A 14,057-nucleotide genomic window follows, 5' to 3' on the forward strand; every position below is an offset into this window, starting at 1 on the left:
TTGGGCTTGCTTTCTGGTCCCTCCAGACCTTGGGCAAGTCATTAAAGTTTTTGTTTGTTTTGAGACAAAGTTCACTGTGTAGTCTCTGTCTGTTCTGGAACTCATTCTGTAGACCAGGTTAGCCTCAAACTCACAGATCTGCTTGCCTCTGCCTCCTGAGTGCTGGGATTAAAGGTGTGCGCCATCACTGCCAGCAAGTCATTAGATTCTTAAGGCAGCACTTGCATCAGACAGTGTGGTGTCAAATAAGTGAGCAATAGACTGCTACTTGTTAGCTGCTCATATGATTTTCTTTTTCTTTTTGGTTTTTTGAGACAGAGCTTCACTGTGTAACAGTCCTGGCTGTCCCAGAATTTGCTTTGTAGACCAGGCTAGCCTTAGAACTCAGAGATCCACCTGCCTCTCCCTCCCAAGTGCTGGGATAAAACGTGTGCACCACCACACCCGGACCACAATTTTCTTTTGTCTTTTTTCCTTCCTTTCCTTCATTTTTTTGAGACAGGGTCTGTCTCACTATGTAGCCCCGCCTGGCCTAGAACTCTCCATGTAGACCAGGTTGTCCTGTAGCAAACCTCTTGGATGTGCCACGGTGCTTGGCTGCTTCTGCAACTTTCAAGGACATAATATGGGCTACCATGTCTGTTTTATAGGACATAAGTTCTTCCTTCTCCTCCTTCTGGAGCCACAGAAGACACAAGGCAGAGCCAATTCTTGGTACTCCTGAGAGAAAGCTGAAGCCTGGGCCCCCTGTACTTCTGAAGATCTGGCTGGCAGAGGGCTTTATCCAGATAGCTTGTTCAAATGATAGCTAGCCCAGGCCCGCCAGTCACATGCTGAGGTGAGAAAGGTTGAGTTGTACTGTACCACACTCACATGTCCTCAGAGGTATGGTGTGTTCTGCAGCGAGGCTCCCCTGGCACTTTTCAGTTAAAATGGGCTGTCCTCTGAGAGCCTGCTTGTCACCTGCTCTTACTGTGCCCAGGGAAGTGAAGCCCAGGTTTCAGGCCTCCGCTTTTGCATGTAAGTCACCCTGAGCTCAGTGTGCTTGCTTCCTGTGAAAACTGTGGCTTCAGGAGAAGCATCAGCACCCCAATCCCCCAATTGGTAAACCCAATGAAACCCATGGTCAATATGGAATCTATTCCAGTGTTTGACTTCCTTACTGGTCAAAGCTTTGGAAATACAGATATAGTAAGTTTTTGTGTACCTAACCATCCCATTATCTGGATACGTATCAGGAACATCTCTAGGACTCCTACACATGGTCAGTATCTGTGAAATCCACAATTATGGCTGTAAAACCAGAAAGTCTACAGTGGGAAAACAAATACGCCATATCACCAACTATGGGTTGGGTTTATTCTAACCGGATGACTCACACAACAGCATCCAGGATGAAGGAAACTCAACACTCATTTAGTACTACATTTTCTCCATTGGGATCAAGCTATTGGTTTGTTTTTTGGGTATCCCTGGGTGGGCCTGAAAGGTTCTTTATTTACTTCCCATCTCTACCTGATGGGATAAAATGTTTTAAGAGCTGGGTGTGGTAGTGCACTCTTCTGATCCCACACTCAGTAGGCTGACATAGGCAGATCTCTGTGAGGCCCACATGGTGTACATACCAAGTTCCAGGACAGCCAGGGCTACAAAGTGAGCTCCTGTCTCAGAAAAACAAAACAGTTTTTACCCCTTAGGTGAGGGGGTATGTCAGGGGAGAGGAAAGGAGGGAGGGAAGGCAGGCAGGCACCAGCTTCCTCACTATTTTTTTTTATGGTACTGGGGATTCATGAAGGACCTCACTCATGCATTTTAGGCAAGTCCTCTACCAATGGAGCTGCATCCCTAGCAGACCCAGTCTTTTTTGTTTGTTTTTGTTTTTGGAGACAGGGTTTCTCTTTGTAGCTTTGCACCTTTCTTGGAACTCACTTGGTAGTCCAGGCTGGCCTTGAACTCACAGAGATCCGCCTGGCTCTGCCTCCCAAGTGCTGGGATTAAAGGCATGCACCACCACTGCCCAGCTTAGACTCAGTCTTAAACAAAACAAACAACAAAAACCACTGGCATGATGGTACATGCCTGTAATAATAGTACTTAAAATAGTACTTAAAAGGCAGAGACAGGAGAATCAGGAGTTCAAGGTCAGCTATAGAGTGCATTTAAGACCAGCCTGGGCTACACATTACCCTATCTGTAAACAAAAAACAAACAGACAAACAAAAAACAATACCCCCACCTTGCAAAAACAAAACTATTTACGCAAAAAGCCCTCGATGCCAAATGAAATTATGAAATGCTTTACAGCTATTTCTAATCCACTGAATTAACAGTGCATTTATGTCCTTTCCGGCCTACAGAATATTCAGTGACCTTGGCAGCGCCCTTGGCCCAGCTGCTTACCCGAGATGCATCTCCCTCCTGCTTGATCATGTCCATTCCAGGCAGTTGGTTTGGGAAAAGGTTGCCTCCCCTCAGAGCAGGGTCATTTACCTGAGGGTGACAACACATGACACATTTGCCATTTTTTAGTTCTATGTCCCTGGGGAGACGACCCCATCACATGACTTCATGGGCCTAGCTGCTCTTCCCTGTGCACATTTTGGGGCAGTATACGGGAGGCTGAAACCACACTGACAGTATGATAGTGTACCACTTACCTTCAAAGTAAATTTTATTTACACTTTTTCATTTATCATCCCCCCCCCCCCCCCCCCCCGTGTGTGTGTGTGTGTGTGTGTGTGTGTGTGTGTGTGTGTGTGTGTGTGTGTGTGTAAGCTGGTTTGAATCAGACTGGTGACTCAACCCTGTGACTATTAAGCACCTGAGATGCTCCTGACACCTTTGCTACTCAGGCAAGTTATTAATTAGCAAGAGCAATGTGTGAAGACCCAAAACAGTATTGGCTTTCATGAACAGACTCTGGTCAAATAAACTACTCGTTAGCATCTATATATTCCTTTAAAGTTTTCCCTTTTATTACCTTTACTTTGTGTGTGGTGAGTGTATGTATGCCACGGCATGTGTGTGGAGGTAGAAGTCAGTCCTCTCTAGCATGTGAGTCCTGCGGGTCCAACTCAGATTGCAAGGCTTGGTGGCTTCTGGGTTATTATATAGACTCTGATAGTCAAAGTATTGAAATCCATGCGCACAGTTCAAATGGTCTGAGTTACTAAATGCATCAAGCTGTTCCTGGGTAGGCTGGCCTATGACTGTGCTCTACTGCTGTATCACTGCATGCCGTACTCTGCACGCATGCCTGACAGGGCAGCTCAGAAACCACTAGTGTCCATGTGTGTGGGACCTTCATCATCATCCTGACATTTCTTCTCTCTTCTCCCCTCTTCCCTTCCTTTCTGTGATTTGTTTCATGTGGTCCAGGTTAGCCTTGAACTGAAGTGCTGGGATCACAGACACAAAATGAAAATGTAAAAGCTGACCTGAAAACAAACTATGGCGCCTGCACTGCAGCAGTTAAGAGGAATAGCCATGTATAGCCTTTCATGTAAGCAAAGCGGCACTGGGAGTGACTGGGCAGCAGGTAGTGTGGCCCTTGCTTTCCATCTACTTTTACAAAAAAGCTAGTTTTTTAAGACAAGTTTTCCCTGTGTAGTCTTGGCTGTCCTGGAACCTGCTCTGTAGACCAGACTGGCCTCCAACTCAGAGATCTGCCTGCTTCTGCCTTCTGGGTGCTGGGTTTAAAGGTGTGTACCACCACACTTGGCAAAGCTAGTTCTAAAGCTTAATAGCACTTACCGCTCCATTCCTAAATTCTCAAATCATAAAAAATATCAATGATGTGAAAATTAAGAAAAAACCAAAACAGAACTAAAACCAAACCAATGAAACAACTACAAAAATCCCAACCCTTTAGCAGTCAGGAATCCTTCCCAATGGTTTACCATTAAAAAGCATTTTTTGTTAAATATCACTGGCACAGGTGAAAATAAGGTGAAAAAACACTTTTCAAAATAGATACGGTACTCGAGGGCATAAACAGACAAAACTCTAAGACTAGAAAACTCTGAGTTGCTTCTCTGTGGCACTTACCTGCTCGGGACCCATGGAGGACAGCCCCGACGTAGGCACGGAGGTCACTGAGGTCATGCTGATCTGTCCTGTCATCTGGTTCATGTTGTTCAAGCCACCTGTGTTGGTTGCCATGGACACGTTGATGTTCATGTTGTTATTGTACATGCTGGTGTTTGCTTGTTGTCCAAAGTGTGGTGGTGACTGTTGTGAAAACATGCTGGAACACAGTGAAAGGGTGTTAGAGCCTGATGGTAAACTGAGGCTAGCAGTCTGGAGCACCTGTTCTAGATGAATGAATCCAAATGGCATGAACATAGGGCAGGCTGGCCTGTGACGCTGGGACAGAAATGTCAAGCTTTCTCCTGTGCAGAAGTTATGGAGAGGACACACATCTGCCCACTTGCTCAGCTGCTGGATGCTTTCTGTTTGCACTTATCATACACACCGATAAAGCTGGCTCTGTGCCACTGCCTCCCACAGGAGTTCTGGAGTCAGCAATGGAACTCGCTTACAGGGATTGCTTTCAACTCCAAAACAAGAGGTGGTTTATCAGGCTTCTGTAAAATTCTGTTGATTTTTGCTAAAGAGTAAACCGACTTATTTAGTGATTCACTTGCTATTGCTTGCTCAAACAAATACATTTTGAAAATATGGATAAAAGGGACGGCTAGTCTGTTAGAAAGCTTCCTGGAGGAATCATTTATATCGAACTCAGCAATGTGATGTTACCTGTTTCCGCCCATGCTCCCCTGTGCCCATCCGTTCATATCTGAGGGGGGCTGGTAGGCTGGGTTGGCTTGAGACTGCTGCATCATGGGACTTTGGGTATGCGCCATCCGGGGGGACATTAACGGACTCTGGGGAGTCGTTGCCCCTGTAAAGCCAGGATCAGGCTGCTGACTTATTCCTAAAAACAAAACAGTCCAAAGAAGAGAAATAAAATAAAAATAAAAATTATTTCCTGTGATGGTATTGTGTTTCCCAAAATATTGTGCACACTAAAACTTATCTGGGGTCAGAGAAGAGAACAGCCACTATATTAAAAATAGAAGATAGGCAGTGGTAGCACACGCCTTTAATCCTCGCATTCCAGAGGCAGAAGTCCCCCTGGATCTCTGTGAGTTCAAGTCCACATTGGAAACAGCCAGGCATGGTGACACACGCCTTTAATTCCAAGGAGTGAGCCTTTAATCCCAGGGAGTGATGGCAGAAAGCAGAAAGATATGTAAAGTGTGAGGACCAGAAACTAGAAGCATTTGCCTGGTTAAGCATTCAGGCTTTGGAGCAGCAGTTCAGCTGAGATTCATTCTGGATAAGGACTCAAAGGCTTCCAGTCTGAGGAAACAGGATCAGCTGAGGAACTGGCAAGGTGAGGTAGCTGTGGCTTGTTCTGCTTCTCTGATCTTCCAGCATTCACCCCAATAATTGGCTTCAGATTTGATTTTATTAATAAGACTCTTTAAGATTCCTGCTACAATTTCCAAATACTTGATTATATACAATTAATTCCAGACATTTAGAAAGAGTCAAGCTGAGATAGAAGTGCATGGAAAAAAAAAAGTCTCCATACTTGAAATCTCTACAACCATCACAGGGGTCCGGACCAGGACACACATTAAACATCATGGCTAGAGTTAGAGAAATGACATTCTTTCCTTAACCCTCTGCCAAACCAAGAGTTTGTACGTATATACTAACTATGTATATATCACTTTTATTGGAAATGGTCAACATTTTTAAAAAAATGTAAGTATCACTGTAATTGTATTGTTTAAATTTAGATTAGGCTCATTAAATTCAGCTATATTCTGAAAGTCAACATATAAATAACTTTTCATTAAACTAAATTACATCACCCCATGATGAGGTAATGTATTTTAGAAAATATGTAACTGCATTCGCATTGCCTTGTTTTGTTTTTGGAAAGGGCTTGTGGTACCCGAGTGCTGGGACCAATCAGTGTGTGTTTCTTGTTTAGTCTCAGGGTAAAAGAACTCACAGGAAAAGGAAGAAACTCTCACCATCAGAAAGGAAACAGAGCAGAGGCACTGGGGAAGGTAGGTGGTGAGAAGAGCATTTCAGGAATGGAGTAAGCACGTTTGCTTAGTATCTGTGCAGCACGCAGAGGAGCCACAGAAGAAAGTTCATATCCAACAGGAAAAAACAATACACTAGCTGTACTCTTTTTGTTTTGTTTTGTTTGAGACAGAGTTTCTTTGTGTAGCTGTCCTGGAACTCACTTTGTAGACCAGGCTGGCCTTGAACTCACAGAGATCTGCCTGCCTCTGCCTCCCAAATTCTGAGATTAAAGGCATGTGCCACCACGCCTGGGCTACACTATCTTTGCTCTTTAAAGAGATAAGACTTCTGTATTTAGGCAACACGAAGACTTTTATCATTACTTACAGATCACTCAGACAGTTTGGTAAAGGAGAGCCATTTGGAACACTGAATGTCCATGTAAGCACTTACAGTTATAAATAATCAAACTATTAATTGAACACGACACACATAAATATTAACGTCTGTGACATTATCCTTGGTGTCTCATCTCCTAGACTGACATTAAAGAACAAAGCAGTATGAAGTAAAGAGGTCTCCCACTGTGGCTCTCGTGTAACACTTCAAGAATTGCCTATTCAGTAAAGATTTGGTATAGTCTTTAAAGCTTTTCTTTTTTCATAAGTGTTGTCAGTAACAGAGTATTTTTCAAAAGCTATAGAGTATCTGTAATATTTAAATTGAGTTATATCTTCTGACACTTTGTATCTAGTTATTGATTTCTTTGTGTCTGAGACACTGAAATGTAAGTAGCAATAATGTGTATATGTGTGTATGTGTGTGTGTGTGTGTGTGTGTGTGTGTGTGTGTGTATTATATTCTTAGACCCTGACCTGAGCAGATACACTCATGCACACTCACACATCCAGAGACACACACTTAACTTTGGTCATCCTTAAAGCAAGACCTGAACCCAGAGAAAAGGAGGGCCCAGAGCTAAGAGACGCATGGCACTGTACTGGACTTGGGGACTTCTGCCAGGCCCAACTGTCCTTCCAGGTTTCCTATTACTCTGGTTAACCAGGACTGAGGGGAATCGGGGAGAAAGGACTGCTGAAAGGTGGTGTCCAGTACCGTAGTTTGGAGGAAATGGAAACTGCTGGGCATTGGCCTGGGGAATCCGGGGATTGCTCATGGCTGTTGGGATGCCGCTAGGAGCCACCATGCTTGGGGTCATATTCAACCCTTGTCCTCTCATCATCAGAGTTCGCTGCTGCACCTGCTGCTGCTGATGCATTTGTCTCTGCCGAAGATGCTGGTTGAGGATTTCCCTCTGCCTCTGGGCCAGCATCTGTGCATTAATAGGAGCCTGAAAGGGAGGGCAACCATGAAGGGAAACCAAGGGTAGATAGGTTAGACAGGACACCCATGGCATGCTCCATGTAAATTCATTTGGAATATAAAGTTACATGAAAGGAAGTACCCAGAGTGGAACAACTAGTGAGCGAGCATGTGAGTTTCCAAGCTCAACCTTTGTGAGGGCTCTATAACCCCGCTGATAGTAACTAACTCATTTTGTGAGAACACAGTCAATCAAAGGACTTCAAAAGAGCACAGGCCTTCCTAGAGGAGGGTTCTGTGTTTTTGTGTGTGTTACGCAGCATGTGTGTGCGGTGCTCGTGAGGGCCAGAAGAGGGTGTCCAATCACAGGGAATGGAGTCACAGATGACTCAGGTACACAGATGTACTCTCCTGTTTGAGGCCAGGTTATATAAGTAAGACGGATGCAGAGCTGGGATCCTGGGCTTGCTCTAAGTAAACAATAATGAAGCTGTGTACTGTTCTGTAAGGGCATATCCTGGCCATTTGTGAGGCTGCCTATTCTAAAGTTTATTTATAATCTCTATATCAACATCCACAGAACCATCATGGCCATTTCTGAACGTGAGTATAGTAGCGAAGGATTTCAGATGCTCAGCATGCACATTTCCAGCCAAGGGGAGCATGTGAAGGATACTTGGCCTTCTTGCTTTAGCTCCTAACAGTATGGCGGTTTCTTACACGGTCCAATAGAATGTAAAAGGGCTTTCTGCTGGGCAGCACTGTCTAGTGTTCCCAAGTGTAAGGGGCAGATGTGCTTAATGGAGAAAATACACGTGTTAGGTGAGGTTTGTTTGGCTCTGAGACAGTCTATCGACTGTGAGTTTAATGTTAACTAGTAAATTACACTCAGGGAAAATATCTTCAAACAGAAACTCCCATAAAAACAAGGTTATGCACTGATGTGCTATGAACAATGTCGCCACCTAAGGCGTGTAGGACCGTAAGCCCATGTTCTTGGGAACATCAGCCAGCACTTGATCAGGATTGGCTGGGACTGTCCGCAACATAAATAACTCCTGTGTACAACAAGAGTCAACTGAGCCTGCGATAAAGATGGTACGGAGAACCAAAGCATGGCGTTGGCTGACAGGCTGACAGGCCTGGGGGTGCAGACGGGAGGAAGGAGGGCGGGAGGAAGGAAGATGGGAGGAAGGAGGGCGGGAGGAAGGAGGGCAGGAGGAGACACGGAGACACAGACAGCTGCTGGCTCCTCACCTGCGTTGGTACTCCAGGCCTCAGAGTCAAGTTCACATTTGAAACATTGCTGATTTGATTCATAAGTGGCTGGCGATTCTAAATACAAACAAATAGGAATCAATACTTTTTTGGGAGGACAGTGAGTTGAGACAGGGTCTTTCTATGTAGCCCAGGCTGACCTAGAATTCTGTATTTTTTGAGACAGGGTCTCTCTCTGTAGCCCTGGCTGACCTCGAACTCAGAGATCTACCTGCCTCTGCCTCCCAAGTGCTGGAATTAAAAGCGTGAGCTACTATGTCTAGTTCAAGGCCTAGAATTCTAAATCCTCATGCCAAGTACTAGGATTAGAGGGTTATGGAGCCAATCCCAGCTCAACGCATTTTACAAAACAGAAAATATTACTTCAAATCACCTTATCCAATTAGCAGTGCTCCCAGCCCAATTCTTTTTTTGTTTGTTTGTTTGAGACAGGTTTTTTTTTTTTTTTTGTAGCTTTAGAGCCTGCCTTAGAACTCGCTCTGTAGACCAAGTTGGCCTCAAACTCAGAGATCTGCCTGTCTCTGCCTCTCAAGTGCTGGGATTAGAGGTGTGCTCCACCACTGCCCAGCTCCCAGCCCAATTCTAACACTTCATTGCTACACCAACCCCTATTAATCTTCCTGAGCTCCCAGACTGAAGGTCCCATGGAAAACTAACCTGCTGTGCTTGGAGGCGATGCTGAAGTTGAAGTCTCAGTTGGTTTGGCTGGTTCTGCACGAGGCCTGTGGGCCTGAGGCCTGGTCGGGGCTGCATACGGAGTGTGGTGTAATTAGGCCGCTGTCCCATGGTGTGAAAGTTTGGATCTTGCATGGGATTATAGCCACCTTGGGCCATCTGTGCCTGAGATGCATACTGCTGTGGGAAAACAGGGGTCTTCTGCTCCAGCATCATGTTAGACTCTTGACTTGAGAACTGTTCCGGATCCACAGCCTGGCTCTGAAAAGAAGTCCCAAAGCAGCACATGGATAAAGCCACTAAAAACGTGGTACTAAATCTGAGGCGGCAGCTCTCTCTCCCTCTTCTATCTGATGCTTTACGAATGCTGTACCAATTATTCAAGGTATTTTCAGGTTGGCTCTACTTCTCCTTTCACACAATGCCTCTTTGCTTAATAGATCCATTTACACAGGGGAAGAGGAAGGGTCAAGGCCGCCTCCCCACAGCACTTCCTCCAAGGGGAGGGGCAGGAGAAAGGGGCTGTGATTATGTAGTGCTCTCTTTCCCCAGTCAGAACCTGGCATGGGCTTCAATAAGCAGACATCTGCAAGTGTTAGCTCTTTTGACTGAATGCACAAACCTTTATCAGTCATTTTAATCCAGTGATTGCTTTAGCCAGAATTAGCAGTGTTGGGGAACTAGCCTCCACTGTCCTTATTCTGCAGATAACAAAACAGATGTGGGGACATGAAGCCGACTACAGGAAGTCTTTCTAGCGAAGACGTGGTAGGTGGTGGTCCACACTGTGATGTGGGACTTGAGATCCTCAGTGGGGTGATATACTACTGCCCATTATGTTTTGGGGGTGGGAGCCATTTGGTACAGGGTCTCACATAGCTCAAGCTGGCCTCTAACTTGCTATGCAGCCCATGCTGGGTTTCAACCATGAGCCCCTGGCCTCTACTTCCTAAGCTCTAGGTTAACAGGTCAGTGCCACCGCGCCTAGCTTACACTGCCTACTGTTTACTTAGCTGTTTTCTATGGCTGGCAGACTTTCTTACACCCCCACACTTTGCCACCATTCACTTACTACGTGCTAGACACATTCAATATTCTTGTCGTTTGTTTTTTAAATAGCTGCTTCCCCCACCAAAGACCTACAGAAGGAAAGGAAGGTGTAAAGATGTTCAGCACATCCTCCCCGTGCCTTGATTGATATCTGACAGACATGTCTGTAAGACTGGTTATTATGCATCTGGTTAATTTAACTGTCTGAGAGATACCCCCCACCCCCCAACCCAACACAGGGTTTCATTATATAGTCCCGGTTGTCCTGAAACTCACTAGAGAGCCTGTCTCAGTGAGTACTGGAATCAAAGGTGTGCGCAACTATGCCCAGTTGAGATGCCTTTTACAGAGAGAGCTGCATAAATTCCAGTTGCATCTTGTATTAGCTCTGCAGTTTTCAAAACTCTCTCTCTCTCTCTCTCTCTCTCTCTCTCTCTCTCTCTCTCTCTCTCTGTGTGTATGACAGAGGGAGAGAGAAAACGCACACAGGTACCACAGAGGACTTCTCAGGATGGTTCTCTTCTCTTTGTGGTTCACCCTGTTTCTGAGGCCAGGTCTCTCCTCATTTCTGCCACTGAACTGTATATACAAGCTTCTGGCTGATTCTCCTGTTTCCACACGTAGGAAATCTGCAGCTTTCTCAGGGAGAATGTCTCAAACCGGTGCAGCCCGAGTGTCCATGGGAAGATATACCTGGCCAACCCCTCTCCTTCTAGAAGCCATGGCTACAAATCTGATGGTCTTTAGAAGGGCAAGATCCCATCAGCAATAAAAATCTCAAGCCTCCTTCAGTTCAGTGTCTCCCAGCCTTGCCTCAGCCATTCCAAGTCATCCTGGAGCAGATAAACACTACCTGTGGTCACGTGACAGCTAGGGCATACTACCCCTCCCCACACAACACTTTAAAAAGCGTGCATGGATTACCAGCAGGGAGGCCGTTCACTGTTGAACTATCTCAGAACTTTATATTTGCTCATTTTTAACAGAAAAACCTAATTAGATTATTTCTATATTCAGCTATTTAATTTTGGAGGCAGGATCTTTCATTCATTTAGAACTCATGGATTACACTAGATTGGCTGGTAGTTTGGCCCCGGACCTTCCTGTCCTCCCTACACCTTAACCCTCTGCTGGGATGACAAGTGTGTACCACTACACCTGGTATTTTTTCTTGGGCTCTGGAGATATTTGTGAAACAAGCACTTTATTGACTATGCTGTCTCCCCAGCCAGTCATTTCCACTTTTAAACGCTGTATGCAATTCTGGCTACACACACGCCACATCTCCCCCATTCTACCTAAACAGGCCTTCAGCAACTCAGTTAACATGACTGAGGAGATGTTAGAAACAATACAGGCTGAAAAAGGGGGGTAACGCTAGGGCGATGACATGACACTGGTCTTAATTTTTTAAAAAGTATTACAATTTTTTAGAGGCCAAGACAGGTAAATTGCCATAAATCTAAGGCTAGGCTGGGTTATAGAGATAATCTCTGAAAATAAAAATCCCTTGAAAACCTGCCAAAGTGTTACAGGTCACTCAGAAACTCCAAGGCCATTTAAAATGTCACTTGGATACATAAACTCAGAGAAGCGAAGGTCTAGCTGATGCTAAGGCACAGGCGAGCAGTTCCACAGGAAGCAGTCATGCCACTTCCTTTCCGGCTCCCTCAGGGTGTATTGTGTAACCTCCAGTCATTTCTTTCCATTGTGCTGTTTTCAGTATGAATGGACAAGTCTCAACTCCTACTTGTGTCTGCTCAACTGTGGGGATTATGACAAGACCATTTTTAATGTTTCAGAGAAAGTCTTCAACTGCTCATGTCACCTTCCTCACAGACTCAGCGACATGCTGGAGTCCGAGGAGCCTGGCCTTGGGAGGGACTTGTGACAGAAAGATGGGCAATGTGGAATGAAGGCTGTGAGGGCTTTTGCAGGTCCCTCTTCCTGCACCAAACCCGGGAGCTGCTTCACAGGAAAGCAGCTGCAGGGCAGCTCAGGTGCTGCCTTAGGAGAGACACAGGGTGTTTACGTAGCCTGCCTCCCAGGTATTCTCAAGTCAAAGAAACACAGTTACAAGTCTGTTTCTTCTTCAATTAACTAACCGGAAGAAGAGAGTTAACTAGACTCACTGAAGTGATGGACATTTTAAATACTCATATTTGTTTAAATATTCTTAAAATTGTTCTGGGCGACACCCACCTATGGGCCCAAGTTTAGGCTGACTTCTGCTCCCAATGTGTGAAGCAGACCTGAAGTAGCGCTGCCTGTCCTGGTGCACAGGCGAGTGGGACTGAGACCTCTGCTTGTACCGTCTCCCATTCTAGGGGCAGGGGCCACCAGGACAGTGCCCTGTGGTTTGACCTCTTTTCTTCATCTGCCCATCAGCAAGGGGACAAGAGGCCAGTGGGCCTTTCTGCTCTAATTCATTATGTCATTCCCAGGTGTTTGCGTCTTGTCAACAGTTTATGTGAGAGTAGTGGAGGGGCAGGAGCAGGGTGGGGGGAGGCCTGCCTACAGATATCTCCTGCCTGTAGAGCATGTGGCCCCTGCAGTGTGCTCTGGCCTACCTGGCTGACCAGTTCTGGGATCCCCAGCGCTCTATCAATCTCCTCGAGGCCATCGAAGTTCCGCAAGGCCAGATACAGCTGGTCTAGAAGAGCGCCCTCATCACTTGGAGACTCTGCTGCAGGATGTGGACACAGCAGGTCATCAGGGGAGCTGCCGAAGGGCTGCCTGCAAAGAGACAAACTTCACCATGGGCTGATGGAAACGCCAGCTGACGTCCAGGGTCTCTGCAATGAACTTGTACACCAGCCAAACACTGAACAAAAGAAAGACTTTGGAGAATATGCACCTGCAAATCGACTTTATTTAGTGCTGACAGAGGCCAGGTATAAACTGAAGTCGTTTTGTTTCTACGCCCTCTCACTTTATAGCTGGCAAAGTAGGGATTTAGCTTAGCTGGGTACCCACATCTGTAGGAGTCCCAGAGGCACTACCATAAGAGCTACTTGGAGCTCCATGTTCAGGACCCACCTGCCTACCTTCTTCCACAAACCTACATTGGCCTCAAGTGCAAACCGACTCCGCACTGACAGGATGAAATATTCTGGAGCTTTTGGTACTAAGCAGTGCTTTGTGTTACAGACATTTTCTACAGGAGGCTACGACGACGACGACCACATAGAAGAGGACAGCAACTTATCAGCATAAAAGCTACACTCACTCACTTGAATTAAATCTGGGCTTGAGTGAACTTGCCTGAGCTACTAGGAAACTTCATATTTATGTAGAAGCAGAATTTGAAAGCATTTATTGAAACTAAAGAACAGCATCTGGACACTAAACTGCCATTTCTATGGTATATAAAAATTATAATTAAATTACTGAATGAATTCAAGTAGCTCTGAGTCACTGTGAACCTAAGAGAGGGAATGATACTTCTACTTTATCAAATTCTATTTTGTACTATGGAGTCCTGGGGAAAAAACAGAAGTTTATAGGTAAGCTAACTTACTTTTTACTGTGTGTGATACTGGGAAATTGAACCCAGGGCATCATGTGTGCCAGGAAAGCTTTGCCTCAGCCCAGAAAACTCATTCTTAAGCAAGTGAGAATAAACTTATCAAGAGATGAAGTTGTCTGGCCCCGTTCAGTCTGCTGTATTTTCTCAGGCAGTC

General features: G+C 45.5%; 1 protein-coding gene across 2 annotated transcripts in view; it reads right to left on the reverse strand.

The window, feature by feature from the left end:
• The window catches only part of Ncoa2 (nuclear receptor coactivator 2), a 98,617-nt gene that overhangs the window by 6,480 nt on the left and 78,080 nt on the right, over nt 1-14,057 (reverse strand). For both annotated transcript variants that reach the window (XM_052715297.1, XM_052715296.1), the window contains 7 exons: nt 12,945-13,110; nt 9,307-9,585; nt 8,629-8,706; nt 7,165-7,399; nt 4,759-4,936; nt 4,048-4,246; nt 2,401-2,490 (listed from right to left, as the gene is read on the reverse strand). In XM_052715297.1, coding sequence (XP_052571257.1) covers nt 2,401-2,490; nt 4,048-4,246; nt 4,759-4,936; nt 7,165-7,399; nt 8,629-8,706; nt 9,307-9,585; nt 12,945-13,110 — 1,225 coding nt within the window. The remainder of the gene's footprint in view (nt 1-2,400; nt 2,491-4,047; nt 4,247-4,758; nt 4,937-7,164; nt 7,400-8,628; nt 8,707-9,306; nt 9,586-12,944; nt 13,111-14,057) is intronic.

The sequence above is a fragment of the Peromyscus californicus genome, unplaced genomic scaffold (assembly GCF_007827085.1).
Source record: "Peromyscus californicus insignis strain IS unplaced genomic scaffold, ASM782708v3 Scaffold_5__1_contigs__length_169319896, whole genome shotgun sequence".
Classification (NCBI taxonomy): domain Eukaryota; kingdom Metazoa; phylum Chordata; class Mammalia; order Rodentia; family Cricetidae; genus Peromyscus; species Peromyscus californicus.